Raw genomic sequence first — 20,230 nt, 5'->3', positions numbered from 1 at the left:
GTTGATCAACTTAATGAATGTGAAGAACTTTCAGTTTTCCCGCGGTTACGGGCTCACGTACAAAGTGATAGTCAAGTGATACATGTTTCATCCTTGAGTGGTAGACAGGATTAGCACACAAGTAAGTAGCTTTAGTATTGTCACAGAAGAGCGTTGGAGTAGAAGAAAGTGGCATAGCAAGTTTTGTAAGTAAGTGTCAAATCCAAATGACTTCAGCAGCGACATATGCAAGAGCTTTATATTCCGCTTCCGTGGAGGACCTTGAGACAGACTTCTAACGAGAAGACCACCAAGAGATAATATTGGAGCCCAGATAAACTAAGTAAGTTGAAACACCCACCATCATTGGTGCCACCCCAGTCCGAGTCAGCAAAAGTAGAGAGTGACAAAGACGATCCACGGTTGAGAAATAGACCATGATAAATGGTACCCTTAAGGTAGTGTAAAACTCTTTTGAGAGATTGAAGATGCTTTTGAGAGGGTGAATGCATGAATTGTGACAATCGATTTCAGCAAAGGAGATGTTCGGACGAGTAAAAGCAAGATACTGAATTGAACCAACGATCTTGCGATATGAAGTGATATCACATGGTGGAGAACCATCAGACATTGATAACACTTCAAAGGATCCAAAAGCAGATCAGCAATGTGACGGTGTTGAGACAAAAAAGGCCTTGTGGTGATTTTTCATGCGACTCTAAAATTTGATTTGCCTTTAATTCGTGATGATCTGATCTTGTTTTAACATTGATCTTTCCTCTGATTATGGGTTAATTAGGTTTATGTATTATTTGATCATCGTTTAGGGTTAGGGTTTCCTTTTAGTTTTCTTTCACAAATCTGATCTTTATTTTTGCATGGTGTTTCATGGGGGTAGTGTATGCTTTCTGTTTCGTTTTTCTGTCTCTGTTGAATAAGAGATGGATCCATTAATTTTAGTATTAGTGATACTTTCAATTCTGTTAAACGAATGGAGAAGAAAGGAGGAGGTGGTTCTACTATTCCTCCGGTCAGAATTCTCAAACGATCAGAAATTTTAGGTGGTGGAGATGGGGACTTAAACCCTAAATCACCATTAAAAGAACCTGATCAAGATCCTGCAATGAAGGTTACGACTAAGGGAGATGTTGGCTTAAAGAAACCAGGTTCGTATGCTGCAGCTATGGCTAGTGATGCCTCTATTAAACCAATGGCAGGTAAGAAAGCTAATTTCGTTTAATGAATGTTGATTCTGATATTGAAGGGGCAGATGTAGTGTTACCAATTGATTCAATCAGAGAAGTTACGTCTAGATTTGCTAACTCATTGTATGGATATTTTTTGGGTGATATAGACTTGCCTTTCCGATTGTTGAAAATTATGTTAAAAACACTTGGGCCAAATTTGGGTTAAAACGTGTTATGATGAATGATGCTGGATTTTTCTTTTATCAATTTCGCTCGAAGTATGGTATGGATCAGGTATTAGAAAGGGGTCCTTGGATGATTCGTTCAACTCCTATTTTTCTTAATGAATGGAAACCGAATACCTCATTGTCAAAACAAGAGATTACTTCAGTTCCGATTTGCGTTAAGTTGTACGATGTTCCTTTGGTTGCATATACGGAGGATGGATTGAGTATGACTTCTTCAAAGCTGGGCAAACCGATTCTACAAGATTCATACACAAGCCAGATGTGTTTTGCCTCTTGGGGAAGACATAGTTATGCAAGGGCGTTAATTAAACTCGATGCTGAATTTATGATGTGAGATAAGCTGGTTATTGCAATTCCGAATGTTAATGGTGATGGGTTCTCTAAAGAAACCATTTCTATAGAATACGAATGGAAGCCGCCACATTGCTCTCATTCCAAAATTTCTGGGCACGCAGAAACTGTTTGTCCGATAAGGCCTAAACCTCAAAAGGAGATAATTAAGGATGAGGGATTCACTACTGTTGTGCGTAAAAAAGGGAAGGGGATACAGGTTGAAAAAAGGGGCAATGTTGTTATTGGTCTTCGATTAAACAAGCCTAAACCGTCATTTTATTACCGTCCAAAACAGAATGTAAATGAGGCTTCAACTTCTACCGCTCATGGTGGCAGTCAAAAGCCACCAGCTTCGGCTTCTGAAAGTGAGGAGCACAATTTGGATAATGCTCGTGTGGAAACTAGTAATAAATATTCAGCCCTTGGTGTTGATGATGTTTCGTGTTTGAAGCATGGAACTGATGTTAGAGATGTACATGATGGAATTTGGAAGAAGCGAAAACTGATGGGAATCAAGACACTAGGCGTGACTTAAAAACTAAAAATGTTGATTCTGATTGTGACTTTGATGATGTGGAAAATGTATATGATGAAACTGGAGATGATATTGGGTCGAAAGAGAGTAAGCTAAAAATGCTAATTCTGATTGTGACTTTGATAATTTGGAAAATGTCTATGATGAAACTGGAGATGATATTGGGTCGAAAGAGAGTAAGGGGCAAGCACTCCCGGTATCAATGTGTCAAATGTATAATATAGCCTCTTGGAATATTAGGGGTTTGAACCAAACCCCTAAACAAAATGAGGTTCGGCAAGTCATTTCTGATAACCAGTTATGTGTCTGTGCTATTCTTGAATCTCATATCTCTCCTGCAAAGGGTGCTGATGCAGAAATGACCCTGAGTCATTTCCGCATAACTACTCGGCTCGTGTTTTTATTAAATGAAGTTCAGCAAGCAACAAATTACACTTGGATATCCTTTATTGGAATTAAGCTACTGATGTATATTGATCTTAATGCAAAGTCGAGCACTGAAACTATCCAACCAATCCAAGTGTTGCTGGTCTTAAAGTTCATCGATGATAAGACAAGTTCTGATCAGCAACAACTCTCGCTGAAGCAACCTCAACTGATCACGGCCAGTGAACTGGTCAGTGCCAGATTCAACCAGCAAGTGTCCAAATAAGCAAGCAAAACACTTCAGCGACAAGTCTTCAGTCACTTCATTTCAGTAATGCTACTCGCCAGTGACCAGTTGCAAGCTACCAATTCTCAATCATTGACTTCAGTGGACGATTTCGGTTTGCGCTTAAGCAATAGCTTTTATCAGCAAGTATATGGAACATCAACTAATCCTTCAGCGAGCATCCTTCAGTTACACTTCAGCGAGCATCCACCAGTGAACTTAACAACTATGTTTCAGTTGCACTCCAATAAGTTACTTCAGTCAAAATGCTCCAGATGGAATACTCCAGTGAAGATCCTCCAGATGCATTTCTCCAATGAAGATCCTCCGGATGTATCCTCCAGTGAAGATTCTCCAGATCACTTCTCCAGTGAAGTTTCTCCAAATCAGTTCTCCAGTAAAGATCCTCCAGCTCCAATGACGATCCTCCAGATCCAGGATCCAGTAACATTCCTCCAGAGCCATTCTCCAGTCAAGACCCTTCAGTAAAGCTTACCGGTGAGCGACTCCTGTCCAGATGCACCAAAATAATGTCACCAGTTTCAGTGTAGCGTATTTGTCATCAGTTCACTAGATTCTGGTCCAATGAAAAAGATTCCTCATACGTAGCCTTCATGAGTATATTCAAGAATATTTCAAAGGGTTGTGGATAAAGATGGACAGCTGGATGTGACACCTTCCCTAACGGTTTTCATGTGCCAATTGTGGGGACAATTTCTAAGGGAATAGTTTTAGAAGCTGCACATGCCCTTTTTGTATTGGTTGTCTAAAGTAATGGTGGTCCTTGTTGTTTGTGACAGCTTTTATTTCTTTTATCATTGTATTTCTTTAATTCTAGAAAATAACATTAGTGGTTATAAATAGAGGCTCCTTCCTCATTGTAAGACAGATTATGTTGTTGAATGAAATTAATAGAGTAGCCTCTATTTCTATCCAAAATCTTTATTTACCTTTAGAGATCTTTGATCTTGGTGGTTTTGGGTGATCCCTTTATCTATATTTGTGGTGGTCAGTCCTTTATCAAATATAGTGGTGAGATCTTAAATCTTCGATTCCTTTATTTGTGTTTGTGGTGGCTAGACCTTTATCAAACATAGTGGTGGGTTGGAGTGTTTCCTTTATCCTTGATTCCGGTAGCTTGGCCTTTACGAATCTTGGTGGTGGATTCTTTTATCTATCCCTTTTGTTTATCGTCTTGTTTTGTTGTTTATTTCATAAAATCCAGAAAATACCAAAATAGTAATTTGAGTTGTTGTAAAATTCCGTTGTGCTTGGTTTTTGTGTGATTTACGCATCGGTTTCACATATGTGCTCTAAAATATTTTGGAATTGGAGCTGGACGTCTAATGTTCTCTTGTGTAATAAGGGTTCTCAAATCCTTTTGGGCTGGAATCCCGATTTTGTTGATGTGATGATACTTGCTCAATCTAATCAAGTTATTCACTCGCAGATTATTATAAAGGCTAATCAGAAATTGTTTATGTGTTCTTTTGTATATTCTCATACCAGGTATATTGATAGGCGCCTTCTATGGAAGAATTTATGCACACAATAAAGCCTTTGTTAAAAATGCTCTATGGTGTCTTCTTGGAGATTCTAATGTAGCACTTAATTTGGAAGACTCTACAGTGGGATCATCTGTTGTTGATATTGCTATGAGGGAGTTTCAAGAGTGTGTTGAGGAGCTTAAGGTCTTTGATGTTAACATGCTTGGTTTACATTTTACTTGGAATCAAAAACCAAAAGGTTTTACTGGGACTCTTAAAAAGATTGATCTTATCATGGCAAATTCAGCTTTTCTTGATTGTTTCATTGGGGCCACCACTTTTTTCCAACCATATATAATTTCGGATCTTGCTCCTACGGTACTTCGTCTAACTTTGAAGTCAAAGTTTATACCTAAGTCTTTCAAGTTTTTGAATCTGTTACTTCAAAATAGTAAGTTCAAGGAAGTTATTGCTGATGTTTGGAAGGCTGAGTTCACAGGTTATCCTATGTATTGTCTTGTTCAGAAGTTGAAACTCTCAAAAAAACCGCTCAGAAAGCTTTTATTTGAAAAAGGATATCCATAAAAAGGTTGTCTTGTTGTGGGCTGAAGTTGATGAAATACAATCAGCTCTTGATAAAGATCCTTTAAATCAAGTGCTATGAGAAGAAGAGGCATCCTATTTGCAAGCATATCAAGACGTTGTTCTAGATGAAGAGAGGTTTTTGAAACAAAAGGCGAAAGTAGATTGGCTTCATGTTGGTGACTCTAATTTTGCTTACTTCCATAAGGTTGTTAAAAATCGAGTGGCAAGAAGTAGAATTGACTTGTTGATTGATTCTAGTGGGAATACAATTGACGGCGATGGTATTGTATCTGCTTTTGTGGCACATTACATTAATTTTATTGGACAGCCAGGTGTTGTTTCTTCGTTAAATCTGGATGGCTTATTTTCTTCTCGTTTAAATTCGAATCAAGCAATTGATATGGCTGTTGATATTTCGAATTCAGAAGTAAAGGATGCCATGTTTTCGATGGGTGATGATAAATCACCTGGACCTGATGGTTTTTTTCTGCTGGCTTGTTTAAAGGAGCTTGGGATATTGCGGGTCCAGATGTGATAAATGCTTTCAAGGATTTCTTTTTGCGAGGCAAGCTTCTTAGAGAAATTAATCATACAGTTATTGATGCAGGCATAAATGACCCTGACCCATTTCCACATAAAAGGTTGGTTCGTGTTTTTATTAATTGAAGCTCAGCAATCTAAATTCCCTCTGATTTCTTGTTATTCAAATATACTCGCTGATGACATCAGCACCAAGTACTCCTTGTTATGTGCTGATGAGTTAAGAGGAAACCAGTCCAAAACTATTATACTTACTGAACTGGTGTATGCTGATCTTGATAATAAGTCGAGCACTGAAGTTATGCAACAAAATCAAGTGTTGCTGGTCTTAAAGTTCGTCAGTGATGGAACTAGTTTTGATCAGCAACAAGCCTCGCTGAAACAACTTCAGTTGATCATGACCAGTGAACTAGTCAGCACCAGATGCAACCAGCGAGTGTCCAGATCAGCAAGCAAAACACTTCAGCAACAAGTCTTCAGTAACTTCATTTCATAAGTGCTACTGACCAGTGACCAGTTCTCAGTCATTCACTTCAGTGGCCGATTTCCGTTTGTGTATCTGCAATAACTTTTATCAGCAAGTACCTCGAACAACTAATTCTTTAGGAGCAAGTGGCAGCAAATGTCCACTAATGAAGTTCAACTTTGTTTCAGCAACTACTTGCCAGTGAAACTAGTAAGTGAAGCTTCAACAGTCATTTCAGTAAACCATGTCAGTGACACTTCAGCGTGCATCCTTCAATTACACTCCAATGAGCATCTACCAGTGAACTTACCAATTAAGTTTCAGTTGCACACCAGTTAGATGCTCCAGTCTTCATGCTCCAGATTACGATCCAGTCTAGGCTCCAGTAAAGGTCCTCCAGATCCATTCTCCAGTAAAGGTCCTCTAGATCCATTATCTAGTGAAGTTTCTCCAGATCCATTCTCCAGTCAAGACCATTCAGTGAAGATTGCCAGTGAGCGCCTCCAGTCAAGTTGCTCCAGTAGTATTCCACCAGGTTCACTTCAGTATGTTGTCACCTAGTTACTTTCATCCAATAAGAAGCGGACACATCATAATATTCTAGAAGCTTATTGATAAGAATGGACATGTGGATGTGACACCTTTCCTAACGGTTTGCATGTGCCAATTGTGGGGAACATTTCTAAGGGAATAATTCTAGAAGATGCACATGCCCTTTTTCTATTGGTTGTCTAAAGTAGTGGTGGTCCTTGTTATTTGTGACAGCTTTTTATTTCTTTTATTATTGTATTTCTTAATTTTAGAAAATAGTTTATGTAGCTATAAATAGGGGTTGTATTTCTCATTATAAGGCAGATTATGTTGTTGAATGAAACTAATAGAGCAACCTCTATTTCTTATCCAAAATCTTTATTTACCTTTAGAGATCTTTGATCTTGGTGGTTTGGAGTGATCCCTTTATCTATATTTGTGGTGGTTCGTCCTTTATCAAATATAGTGGTGAGATCTTAAATCTTTGATTCCTTTATCTGTGTTTGTGGTGGCTAGACTTTTATCAAACATAGTGGTGGGTTGAAGTGTTTCCTTTATCCTAGGTTCCGGTGGCTTGGCCTTTACGAATCTTAGTGGTGGATTTTTTTATCTATCCTTTTGTTTATTGTATTGTTTCTTGTTATTTTATAGAATCCAGAAAATACCAAAAATATTTAATTCCATTTTTGTTTAATTTCCGATGTGCTTTAGTTATTGCGTGTTTTACGCATCAGTTATCTCTCTGATTCCAATGTTTTCATCTCCTTCTTGTATTAATGATTATAGACCTATTGCTCTGTGTAATGTCATTTTTAAATGTATCATGAAGATTCTAGCTAATAGGCTCAAGGGGTGTCTAGCGGATCTTATAAGCATCAATCAGTCTGCTTTTGTTCCTGGAAGGCAAATTTCAGATAATATTCTTCTGACGCAGGAGCTAATGCACAATTACCACCTTGATAGAGGCCTTCCTCGAGCTGCTTTTAAGGTAGATATTCAAAAGGCCTATGATACTGTTGATTGGAATTTTCTCAGGTGTATTCTCAAGGGTTTTGGCTTCCATGATCGTATGATCCATTGGATTATGGAGTGTGTTTTGACTCCATCTTACTCGATTTGTATTAATGGTATCACTCATGGTTTCTTTCGTGGTAGAAGAGGTTTAAGACAAGGGGATCCTTTATCTCCTTATCTTTTTACTCTTGATATGGAGATTTTAACTCTGATCTTAAAGCGTAGAGTGAGGGTGGCTGGTGATTTTGGTTTTCATCCGAAATGTGAAGATCAGCAGATTATTAACTTATGCTTCGCTGACGATCTTTTTATCTTTCTCTAGGCTGATATTGCTTCTGTGAAGACTGTTATGGAGTCTTTGGATGATTATAAATCGATATCTAGGTTAGCTCCTAGCTTGCCTAAAAGCACAGCTTTCTTTCGCAATGTTCTTAATCACGTGAAGCTATCTATCCTTAGCATTCTGCCATTTAAAGAGGGTAGACTTCCGGTGAAATACCTTGGTGTTCCTTTGATCTCCTCAAGACTTATGCTACGAGATTGTAAGGTGCTTATTGAAAAAGTGAAGCAAAGGGTTAATGACTGGAAAAATAAATTTCTTTCTTTTGCAGGCTGATTAATTCAATGCTCTCATCTATGCATGTCTATTGGTCTTCTGTTTTTATTCTCTCTAATCGAGTTATTCCTGATATAGAACAGATTCTTCGAGGGTTTCTTTGGAATCAAGGCGCGTTTGAAAAAGGCAAAACTAAAGTGGCTTGGGCGGTCGTTTGTTTACCTAAAGCGGAGGGTGGATTAGGAGTTCGTAAGCTGGAAACTTTTAATATTGCGCTTATGCACTCACATTTGGAGAATTTTGGCTTTAAAGGATTCACTTTGGGTTAAATGGGTGCATTCGTATAAGTTGAAAGGTAAGAGTTTTTGGGAGGTTCAACTTCGGGGTGTTGCCTTATGGAGCTGGAAGAAATTGTTGCATGTTAGACCTATAATTCGTAAGCATTTTTGGCATCAGATTGGTAATGGCAACAATTGTTTTACGTGGTTTGATAATTGGAGTAGGCATGGACCTATATATGACAAACTCTCGCCCAGATTGATTGCTAATGTAGGTTTTACTCTTAATTCTAAAGTTTCGGATATTATTGTTAATGGTGATTGGAGTTGGCCGATTGAATGGTGGACTAGATTTTCGTACATTAGCCCACCTGTTTTGGATCCACTAAAACTTGATGCTGTTAAATGGAAGGACAGAAGTGGTAATATTTGTGATTTCTCGGTTTCAATAGCTTGGCAAGACCTTCGTCCTAGAGCGAATAGGGTTCCTTGGTTCAATATCGTTTGGTTCAATCAATGTAAGCCGAAACATTCATTTATTTTCTAGTTGGCTGTTCTTAGAAAATTGAAGACGCAAGACGTGATTTAGCAATGGAATTTACCTTCGAATATATCTGCTCTTTGCTGTCCTCTATGTGAAAGTCAGCCAGATTCTCATGAGCATTTATTTTTTGAATGCTTATATTCTAAACAGGTTTGGGATTCTGTTCGCATCAAAGCTCAAGTTCAATGTTCTTCTTCTTTATGGAACGAGATTGTGGCTGATGTATTATTGGTAGCTCATCAAAGAATGACGTATTCAGTTGCTTTGAAATTCTTATTAGCGGCTTCGGTGTATTTTATTTGGCAAGAACGCAATGCAAGAATCTTCTCAAATAGAAAACGATCTGCTGTTGAACTAATTGACGTGATTATTTCCAATGTAAGAATGAAGCTGCTCACAATTCGGTTCAAGAAGACAGCAAGAGTGGAAGACTTAAGGATTGCTTGGGATCTTCCATTGCTGACGAATACCGATCAGTGTGTAATTTCTGTGTCGTAATAGTGTAACTCCCGTCATTTTAAAATCTGGATTTTCAAAAAGTTTTGCCTAACGGCGTTTAGAAATGCGGAAAACAGAATCGTTAAAACATAACTAACCCTTAACGGATAGTTCATTTATAAAAGTGGTGTTACAACATACATATCAATAAAATAGTATAAGATAATCCAGGTTTGGCACCAACATAAATGCCAACATAAACAATACATAAGTCATATTAAAAGTAGTCAATCATCATTAAGGCTAACATAATTGACTAGGCGGGGAAACTAAATGTCTTCATAGCAACTACCCGCCTCACCAAGCTAAGTCTTTCACAAGCACAACCTGCTTAACCTGAGGGAACAACGTTTTTCAAAAGAGCATGTGTTAGCTTTAAAAGCTAAGTAAGATAACATGAGTTATAAAAACATTGCCAATTCATTTTATATTAACAAAAACATTTCATAGTTGTTAATATCACATAACCATTACAACACTTTAAGATCACCACATTACTATGGTGTCTTTCACAAAATACTTTAGCAATAGCATATCATCATCATTATAGTAACATGCATAAATTATCACATTAGGATCCATCATAGTCCTAATTGTGCCTAACCTCATAAAGCTTTACTTTTCGTCTTTCTTTTGCTTTCATTCTTTTACTTTCTTTATTTCTTTACTTTTCTTTTGTCTAGACGTAGGCTATGTGACATAAGCCACACATACTTATGGATGTGGGGGTGTATGTAGGCGGCTATAAGACCTTACATGAGATCCTCACACCCGACTTGATGGGTAGACCTTACGGTGGTCCATCGTCGTCGTTGAGGAAAGACAAAGTCAATCCAACTGAGTATACCGTTTGAACTTTGAGCATGTAGTGGTTAGTTACTCCACCCGGATACACTCAACCATAATTATGCCACAGGGAGGTATCTAGATTCCCACACCACGTGACCACGTACACAATAGCTCTGAAGAACTAGCATGGGTTAAGCTTAACACAACTTTACTTATGCTCGAGACTTCTTTATTATATTAGCTTAGGCTACACTTTCACCTAAACTAATCATATATATCTTTCTTTACTTTATATTAGCTTAGACTACACTTTCACCTAAACTAATCACATACATCTTTCTTTACTTTAGGGTCCTTAATCGTGCACGTGTCATGGCAAACCTATAAAAGTTTAGTGACTAGGTGTTCAAGCCATGCAAGAAAGCATATGACATACATACATCATCATATCGTCATCACATTTTTATATTCATATCAACGTATCATTCATAACATCATATCATTATTTCAAAATAACATCATATCGTGATATCACAGTAACATAATATCATCATGTTATATTAGCATCATATCTTTATAGTAACACAACATCTTATCGTATCATATCACCTTATCCTTGCATTCATAAACATTTCATATTATCACATACTTCATTCCATCATATCATCATACATATTTCATTTCATCATAGCATGCTTGATTACCATTCATCATCAATGGTAACCATAATCAATCCCATAGTAACCTCCCAATCATTCCCGAATACATATAAATATACAAACCTTCATTTGGGGGAAGTTAACTTATGAAAACTATGTTTTGTTGTCCCTCATGTGATAAAAACATGTTATCTTATCAATAGAGTATTCAACAATCACAAATGTGTTTACCGTGTTTGACAAGTGTTCCCGAAAACCTATGATAAAAGAAGGATGGAAATATAAGTAAACTAGACACTTAAACGCGCTTAGAAACTTTCTTCAGGCTGATCTCGTCGAGCCAAGGGGTGGTCTCGTGGAGTTCAACCTCCAGAATGTATCAAAGGTGAGACCTGACCACGATCTTGTTAAGCCCACTAGTGTGTCGAGTTCAGGTTCCAGAATTACACCCTTCACTTGCAGGCGACTTTTCGACCTCTAGACTTTTTGACTTTTCGACCTCTAGACGACCATTTGAATCTTGAAGTTGTCTAATGAATGATTTATGACGTTTATAAGATAGGTCTATAGAAATCATCTGAAATTTGAACACTTTTGGAAATTGACACTTTTCGGCCATCTACGGACAAAATCACCAAAAACTTTGTTCATATCGATTCAAGGGGACATATAGACCTTTTCAAAAATATAAGATTTAAATCCCAACTCCTTTAATTGAAAGAAATATTATTTTTGCAATATTAGTAAATTTTTAAATCTAGTAAACCCTTAGTTTTGTAAGCAATTTCTACCATCACACATATACCATGACCTCTACAGTTCATATACACCAAGTTATGACTTAGTTATCCTTATGAAATCATAAATTGATTCATGAAACCATTATACTCATTTTACAATCGATTTGACACCCGAATGACCTAAATCGACTCACAAACGCAATCGAATCCAAATCAAACTTCAAGACCTGATGTGACACTCATATGAAATACATAATTTCATCAAAATATCATCAACATCACGTTTATACCTGTAGGAAATCAATAAACGACCTGAAATCACCGATTCTATCAATAAAATATATTCAATTGATCAAGACCATATATGAATGAATTGAATAGATGAATCTAACCAAAAACCAGTAGGGATTACCATCCTTACCTTAAAGATGATTAGAAATTCGATCTACAAGCGTTTAATCACTCCGATTTAACCCGAAATCAAAGGAATTGAGCAAGGAAGACAAAGGGAAGCACACCTTCAATTACACACACTTAATTCTGGAAACATTTAGGGATTAGGGCTGCCTAATCCCACTCAAAACTGTCCACTCCCTTTCACAGTTACCAAAGTGCCCTTAAATCTAACGACCGTAAAGGCTCAAACTAACGAACCGGGAACTCAAACGACCGATAGAGCACCTTAATTAGTATCCGACAACTATAATAACATCTTATGACAATTAGTAACTAGTTCAAGTATTACATTTATCATTCAAACATCAATAGTTAATTACTTAAGAATTTAAGCAACTAGCAGTGTCAAAGTCAACTAACGGTGTCAAAGTCAACCAACGGTGTCAAAGTCAACTAACGGTCAAAGTCAAAGCAATGATAGAAAAGTTTAGGATGTTATAATTACCTCCCCCTTAAAAGGATTTTGTCCTCAGAATCATTTCGCCACTCCTATATAATTAACTTATCCATATCCTTAACTTTATCATTTCATTTCAAAATTCCCCTGGGTCGTTCTTTGACTTAGCATAGCCAAACTCATTTAGCTTCTTACATAGTCTTTTCTACTTTAACTTTACATTTCAACTGTTTTGTCATTTCTTTAGTTCCATCTTTAAATCAAAACAACTAATCACCTCATTTCTCCAACTGATACGAAAGTGCCCCTGAGTTGTCCTGAACTCAGCTCAGATCGAGTCAGCCTGGACTCAGCTCAGGCCATGATTATGTTTCCCTTGATGGTCCACTTTGGGAAGATGATTGGTGATCCTATCTGCCCCCTAGGATTCACCTTACTTGAGTGGGAAGACTGAAATGTTGGCGGAAGTTCGAAGACCAGCTCACAAATTCGTCCAATCTGGGTCAGCTTGGAAGAAGAGTCAGCTTGGGATGCCCAGTCTAGGTCAGCTTGGGCAGAGTCAGCTTGGAGCAGAATCAACTTGGGATTTTCAAACACTTGTTTGTTTTGATGCTTTCAATAATCAGGTCAAGTCATGTGATTAACACGTGTGTGTGGCTGTTCTAGATGGTTCTGAATAAGGATAAGAATTCAGTTTCATGTTTTTGTATTGTTGTGGTGACACCTGATCGTGGGAGAAGAAGAATACAAGTGGGGACCAGAGAGAGAGCCTCCACTACCCTACAGCTGCAGATTGTGCTCTCCATTCCTATTGGTTGATTAATAACAACCTTGTACTAGTTGTCTAGGGTAGAATATTCTCTATCTCTTGTATTTCCTCTATAAATAAAGGTTGTCTTTCATTGTAAAAAAATCAGAGTGTGTTTATGAAAGTTTGATAGAGCTGAATTCTATTCATTTGAAAATCTTCTTTACATTTATGGATCTTTGATCTTGGTGCTTTGAAGTGATCACTTTATCAGTAATCTTGGTGGCTTTGCCTTTATAGATTATTGTGGTGAGATCTTAAAATCTTCATTACTTTTATTTATAGTAGTGGTGGCTCAGCCTTTATCAAATATAGTGGTGGTTTTGGAGTGTTTCTTGTATTTGATTCTGGTGGTTCAGTCCTTTACGAGTCAAGTATTATAGTCTTATCTATCCTTGTTTGTTTGTTCTTGTTTCAGTTTATTTCCACTGTTTCATTACTGCTGTATTATTTGTTCTTATAGCTAGCTTGGGCGTGTTTTGTTATAAAGTCCAGAAAATTCCTACGAAAATAGTATTTAGTTCCGCTGTGCTTGTGTTTTGTGAGTTGACTCAGTCTGACTTTGAGTATTTCGCCTAAAATTCACATCAGATTGGTATTAGAGCCAGGTTTAAAAAGGTTTCTTAATCTTTTTGTCCTTGGGGTTTTGTTGTTTGTGAGTTGTTCTGAGTTTTCTTGGTAGAAGAATGGCTTTTAAAAGAAATATGACTTAGGAAGAAGCTCATAATCTTAGAAGGGATAGACAGATCGAAGCTCTCCAAGAACAGCTTGGAAGGGTTGTTAATCTGCTAGAAGAAGGTGGTGTGAGGTGAAATAGAGAAGATGTTGTTGTTAGTGAAAGGGGTTCTGGTTCCCAAGACCTTAGTCTTGGATCTGATAGTACTCCTAGATCTTCTAGCGAGTCTGATGCTTCCAGTCAGCCTAGGAGGAGGCATAGGAGGCATAAGGTTGATGTTAAAGATATTAAGGTAGACTCACCAGATTTTGTTGGTTCTTCTAACCCAGAAGATTACTTTGAATAGGTTCAGATTATGGAAAGAATTATGGAAATTAAGGGGTATGACGATAGAAACGGTTTCAAGGTTGCTGTTATGAAGCTGAGTAAGTATGCATCAGCTTGGTATGAAAACATGAAGGGTGAAAGAGAGTATAATGGTAAAAGCAAAGTCAAGACCTAGTCCAACTTGAAGGAGGTTATGAAAAAGCAGTTTGTTCCCCAAGCTTATAAGCAAGAGCTGTATATTCTTATGAACAACTTGAAACAAGGTAGTAAAGAGGTTGTGGAGTATATAAGGGAGTTTGAACAGCTTAAGATCAGAACAAGGGTGAAGGAAGCTGAAGAGCATACTATTGCACGATTCATGGGTGGTCTGAATTCCTTAATTGTTGAGAAGATGGAGTGGCAGCCTGTGTGGACATTCGAAGGTGCTTGCAAGCTGGCCATTCAGCTTGAGAAGCAAATAAAGAAGAAGTCAGCCTACAAGTCCATTCCTAAACCTGTTGTAGCTGCTAATAATCCTATTTTTAAAGAAGTTAATGCTGGAAAAGAAAAGGTTGGAGAAGGGTCTAAGGAGCCTAAGAAGAGATGTTTCAAGTGTCATGGGTATGGACATTTCCAAGCTGAGTGTCACAATCTGAGGGCTCTCACTCTAAAAGAAGTTGAAGAACTGAAGGCTGAAGCTGAGTATGAAGACAAGTGTACTTATGATGAAGATCCTAATGAATAGGAGTTTGCTGAAGCTGATGTTGGTGACATGTTGGTAATTAGAAGAGCAATGCATGCAAATGAAGCTTCTGATTATAAAGCTCAAAGGGAAAACATTTTCCATTCAAGGTGCATTATCAAAGAAAATGTGTGCAGTCTGATTATTGATGGAGGAAGTTGTGCTAATGCTGCATCTACCTATATGGTGGACAAGCTGGGTCTTTCAACTACCAAGCACCTACACCCATACAAACTACAATGGCTCAGCCCAGGCAATGAGGTAAAAGTTAATCGCCAAGTAGTTATTCCTTTTTCTATTGGTGTTGTTTATCAAGATGAAGTTACTGTGATGTTGTTCCTATGGATGCTTGTCATTTACTGTTTGGTAGGCCTTGGTTATATGATAAGTATGTGTACCACAATGGTCACTTAAATACTTACTCTTTGTTTATTAATGGGAAGAAAGTCACACTGACTTCTCTAAGACCCAATGAAACTATTAAAGTTGAATCAAGCACTAAGGCTGACAGTTCTTTATTTATGAGTCAAGCTGATACTGAAAAGGAATTAGAAAGTGGTACTTTTGTTTTACTGTTACTTATGCTTGAAAATGGTGAAGATAAGGAATGTGAAGAAGTCCCTAGTGTAGTTAGACCTTTACTTGCTGAATTTGCTGATGTATTTCCAGGGGAATTACCTGCTGGTTTGCCACCTATTAGAGGGATTGAGCATCAGATTGACTTGATCCCAGGGTCAATTCTTCCTAATAAAGCTGCTTATATATGCTCCCCTAATGAGGCTAATGAGTTACAAAAGCAAGTAGATGAGCTGATTGCTAAAGGATATGTCTGAGCTAGCATGAGTCCTTGTTCTGCTCTAGCTTAATTGGTGTTAAAGAAAGATTGTTCTATGCGTATGTGTGTTGATAGTAGGGCCATCAATAACGTCACTATCAAGTATAGATATCCCATTCCTAGATTGGATGATATGCTTGATGAGTTACATGGGTCTAGTGTATTTTCAAAGATAGATTTGAGAAGTGGCTACCATCAGATCAGAATGAAGGAAGGAGATGACTGGGAAACAACCTTTAAGATTAAAGGTGGGCTGTTTGAATGGCTTGTCATGCCATTTGGACTATCTAATGCACCCAGCACTTTCATGAGATTAATGAATGAAGTGTTGAGGCCTTTTATTGGCAAGTTTGTGGTTGTATACTTTGATGATATCCTGGTTTATTGTCAATCTAAGAAGGAACACCTGGAACATTTGAAAGCTGTGTTTGAGCTGTTAAGAAAAAACCAACTCTATGGCAAGTTAGAAAAATGTAATTTTATGGTTAGTAGTGCTGTATTTTTGGGCTATGTAGTTTCTAAGGAGGGCATTTCTATGGATCCATCCAAGGTTGAAGCAATCAGATCCTGGCCCATTCCTTCTTCTATTACTGAAGTCAGAAAATTTCATGGCTTAGGCTCATTTTATAGAAGGTTTATTAGAGATTTCTCTACAGTTGTTGCTCCTATAACTGACTGTCTAAAGAAAGGGGTGTTCAGTTGGCCTAAGTCATCTCAGGCTGCTTTTGAATCTTTAAAGGAAAAGCTGAGTTTAGCTCTTGTCCTTTCTTTGCCTAATTTTGGTTCACTCTTTGAACTTGAATGTGATGCTAGTGGTGTTGGCATTGGAGCTGTGTTAATACAAGATTGAAAACCAGTTGCTTACTTTAGTGAAAAGCTGAATGGATCCAAGCTGAATTATAGTACTTATGACAAGGAGTTTTATGCCATTATTCGAGCTGTTGATCATTGGTCTCACTACTTAAAACCAAGGCAGTTTGTTTTGTATTCTGATCATGAAGCTCTCAAGTACATTAATGGGCAGCACAAACTGAATCAGAGGCATGCTAAATGGGTTGAATTTCTACATATGTATTCTTTTGCCTCCAAACATAAGACTGGTTCTTCTAATGTTGTTGTTGATGCTCTTTCAAGAAGACATTCTATGCTATCTATTTTGGAGTCCAGGGTTCTTGGATTCTCATTTATCAAAGAATTATATGAAACTGGTCCAGATTTTGGCTCTGTTATTTGTTCATCTCCAAATGAAGCTAAAGGGCCTTATGTTATTTAAGATGGATTTCTGTTCAAGAATGGTAAGCTGTGTATTCCAAAGGGCTCTATTAGAGATTAAACACATGGAGGGGGCTTGGCTGGTCATTTTGGCATTACTAAAACTATGGAAATTCTGGGTGACCATTTTCATTGGCCTTCTATGGTAAAAGACGTACAAGATATAGTCAAGAGATGTTCTACTTGTCAGCAAGCTAAGTCTACTTTTCACAAGGGTTTGTATACCCCTCTTCCAGTTCCTAATCAGCCTTGGGAAGATCTGAGTATGGATTTTATTGTTGCTCTACCTAGGACTCAGCGTGGCAAAGATTCTATTATGGTGGTGGTTGATAGATTCTCAAAGATGGCTCATTTCATTCCTTGACACACTACTAATGATGCCACCAAAGTAGCAACTTTATTCTTTCAAGAGATAGTGCGACTTCATGGAATTCCAAAAACTATTGTCTCAGATAGAGATGTAAAGTTTTTGAGTTATTTTTGGAAGATATTGTGGAAGCTGATGGGTACTAAGATGTTATTTAGCACTTCACATCATCCCCAAACTGATGGTCAGACTGAAGTAACAAACGGAACCATTGGGATGCTGCTGAGAACACTAGTGAAGAAGTCTTTGAAGGATTGGGATTTGAAACTTTCTCAAGCTGAGTTTGCTTTCAATCGAGCTCCTAATTATTCTACTGGAAAATCTCCTTTGGAAATCTGTTATGGTGCGAATCCTCTAACACCCATAGACATGATTCCTTTTTCTATTGAGCTAAAAGTTTGTGTCGAAGCTGAAAGTAGGGCTAAGGAGATAAAGAAACTACATGAACAAGTCAAAGCCAGAATTGAGAAGGTAACTGCTGATTACAAGGCTAAGGCAAACAAAAAGAGAAGACAACCTACTTTTACACCAGGATATCTGGTTTGGATACACCTCAGAAAGGAAAGATTCCCTTCAAAGAGAAAGAGCAAGTTGGTTCCTAGAGCTGAAGTTCCATTCAAGGTGTTGGAAAGATGTGGAGAAAGTGCCTACAAAGTGGAGCTGCCTGGAGATACCACAGTCTCAAGTACATTTAATGTTGGTGATCTGATGCCATACCTAGGGGATGATTATCTTGAGGACTTGACGACAAGTCCAAATTTAGAGGGGGGGGGATGATACGAAATTGCCCCTGAGTTGTCCTGATCTCAGCTCAGACCGAGTCAGCCTGGACTCAGCTCAGGCCATGATGATGTTTTCTTCGATGGCCCACTTTGGGAAGACGATTGGTGATCCTATCTGCCCCCTAGGATTCACCTTACTTAAGTGGGAAGACTGAAATGTTGGGGGAAGTTTTAAGATCAGCTCGCAAATTCGTCCAATCTGGGTCAGCTTGGAAGAAGAGTTAGCTTGGAACGCCCAGTCTGGGTCAGCTTGGGCAGAGTCAGCTTGGAGCAGAATGAGCTTGGGATTTTAAAACACTTATCTGTTTTGATGCTTCCAATAATCAGGTCAAGTCATGCGATTAACACGTGTGTGTGGCTGTTCTAGATGGTTCTGAATAAGGATAAGAATTCAGTTTCATGTTTTTGTATTGTGGTGGTGACACCTGATCGTGGGAGAAGAAGAATACAAGTGGGGACCAGAGAGAGAACCTCCACTACCCTACAGCTTCAAATTGTGCTCTCCATTCCTATTGGTTGATTAATAACAACGTTGTACTAGTTGTCTAGGGTAGAATATTCCTTGTCTCTTGTATTTCTTCTATAAATAGAGGTTGTCTTTCATTGTAAAAAAATCAGAGTGTATTTATGAAAGTTTGATAGAGCTGAATTCTATTCATTTGAAAATCTTCTTTACCTTTATGGATCTTTGATCTTGGTGGTTTGAAGTAATCCCTTTATCAATAATCTTGGTGGCTTTGCCTTTATAGATTATTGTGGTGAGATCTTAAGATCTTCATTACTTTTATCTATATTTGTGGTGGCTCAGCCTTTATCAAATATAGTGGTGATTTTGGAGTGTTTCTTGTATTTGATTCTGGTGGTTCAGTCCTTTACGAGTCAAGTATTAGACTCTTATCTATCCTTGTTTAGGTTCTTGTTTCAGATTATTTCCATTGTTTTATTACTGCTGTATTATTTGTTCTTGGGTAAAAGGGATTACCTTGTTTAAGCTTTTATACCAACAACAATATAAACAATACAAACCAGGTAATGTGGCATAGTACCACATTAGTTTCCTTCCAGAACAGGCTGTGGAGGGTTTATCAAGCTAAAGTAGCAAAAGAATAAGAACCAAATACAACCAGCAATACTAGTGCAAAAATATAACTATACTAAGCCATCCTATGCGCCAATGTCCAATAAGAGTGATCTTGGCACTTTCCAATCTTCTAGCAGTTTTTTCAACTTTTCTCCACCTTTAAACTTTATAGTCACTAACCGTAACCGAACTGTATCAACAATAGCTTTGATTAATTGCTCTGGAGGACGCTGATTGTTAGTGAACATGCGGTTATTTCTCTCTTGCCAAACAAAGTAGACGGTAGCAGCCAATGCAAGTCTAGCAATCACACTAGTAGCTGAATTGCTTTTAGAAAGAGGAAGCAAGATCGCCAAAATATCCTCCCATCGTTGAGAAGAGTTCGCCAAGCTTGCTAGCAGCTTTTTCAACTTTTCTCCACCTTTAAACTTTATAGTCACTAACCGTAACCGAACTGTATCAACAATAGCTTTGATTAATTGCTCTGGAGGACGCTGATTGTTAGTGAACATGCGGTTATATCTCTTTTGCCAAACAAAGTAGACGGTAGCAGCCAATGCAAGTCTACCAATCACACTAGTAGCTGAATTGCTTTTAGAAAGAGGAAGCAAGATCGCCAAAATATCCTCCCATCGTTGTATTATTTGTTCTTATAGTCAGCTTGGGCTTGTTTTGTTATAAAATCCAGAAAATTCCAACAAAAATAGTTTTTAATTCCGTTGTGCTTGTGTTTTGTGAGTTGACCCAGTCTATTTCGCCTAAAATTCACATCACCAACCTTCATAAGTAGTACACACATTACATTCAGCGAATACTATTCTTTCGGCGGATAAGACCTTCCGACACATATCCTTATTAACTTGCTACTATGACTCACATGTTTCAGA

General features: G+C 37.8%; 1 protein-coding gene across 1 annotated transcript; it reads left to right on the top strand.

The window, feature by feature from the left end:
- Positions 1 to 7,366: 7,366 nt before the first annotated feature.
- Positions 7,367 to 14,460, top strand: LOC122584456. Its single transcript, XM_043756618.1, has 6 exons — positions 7,367 to 7,783; positions 7,880 to 8,104; positions 8,570 to 8,875; positions 9,086 to 9,411; positions 14,100 to 14,250; positions 14,305 to 14,460. The coding sequence occupies exons 1-6, from the start codon at positions 7,367 to 7,369 to the stop codon at positions 14,458 to 14,460; spliced, it is 1,581 nt and encodes a 526-aa protein (XP_043612553.1).
- The last annotated feature ends 5,770 nt before the right edge of the window (positions 14,461 to 20,230 follow it).

Source organism: Erigeron canadensis, unplaced genomic scaffold (assembly GCF_010389155.1).
Source record: "Erigeron canadensis isolate Cc75 unplaced genomic scaffold, C_canadensis_v1 Conyza_canadensis_unscaffolded:282, whole genome shotgun sequence".
NCBI classification, from domain to species: Eukaryota; Viridiplantae; Streptophyta; class Magnoliopsida; order Asterales; family Asteraceae; genus Erigeron; species Erigeron canadensis.
This window is presented reverse-complemented; position numbering and strand designations above follow the sequence as displayed.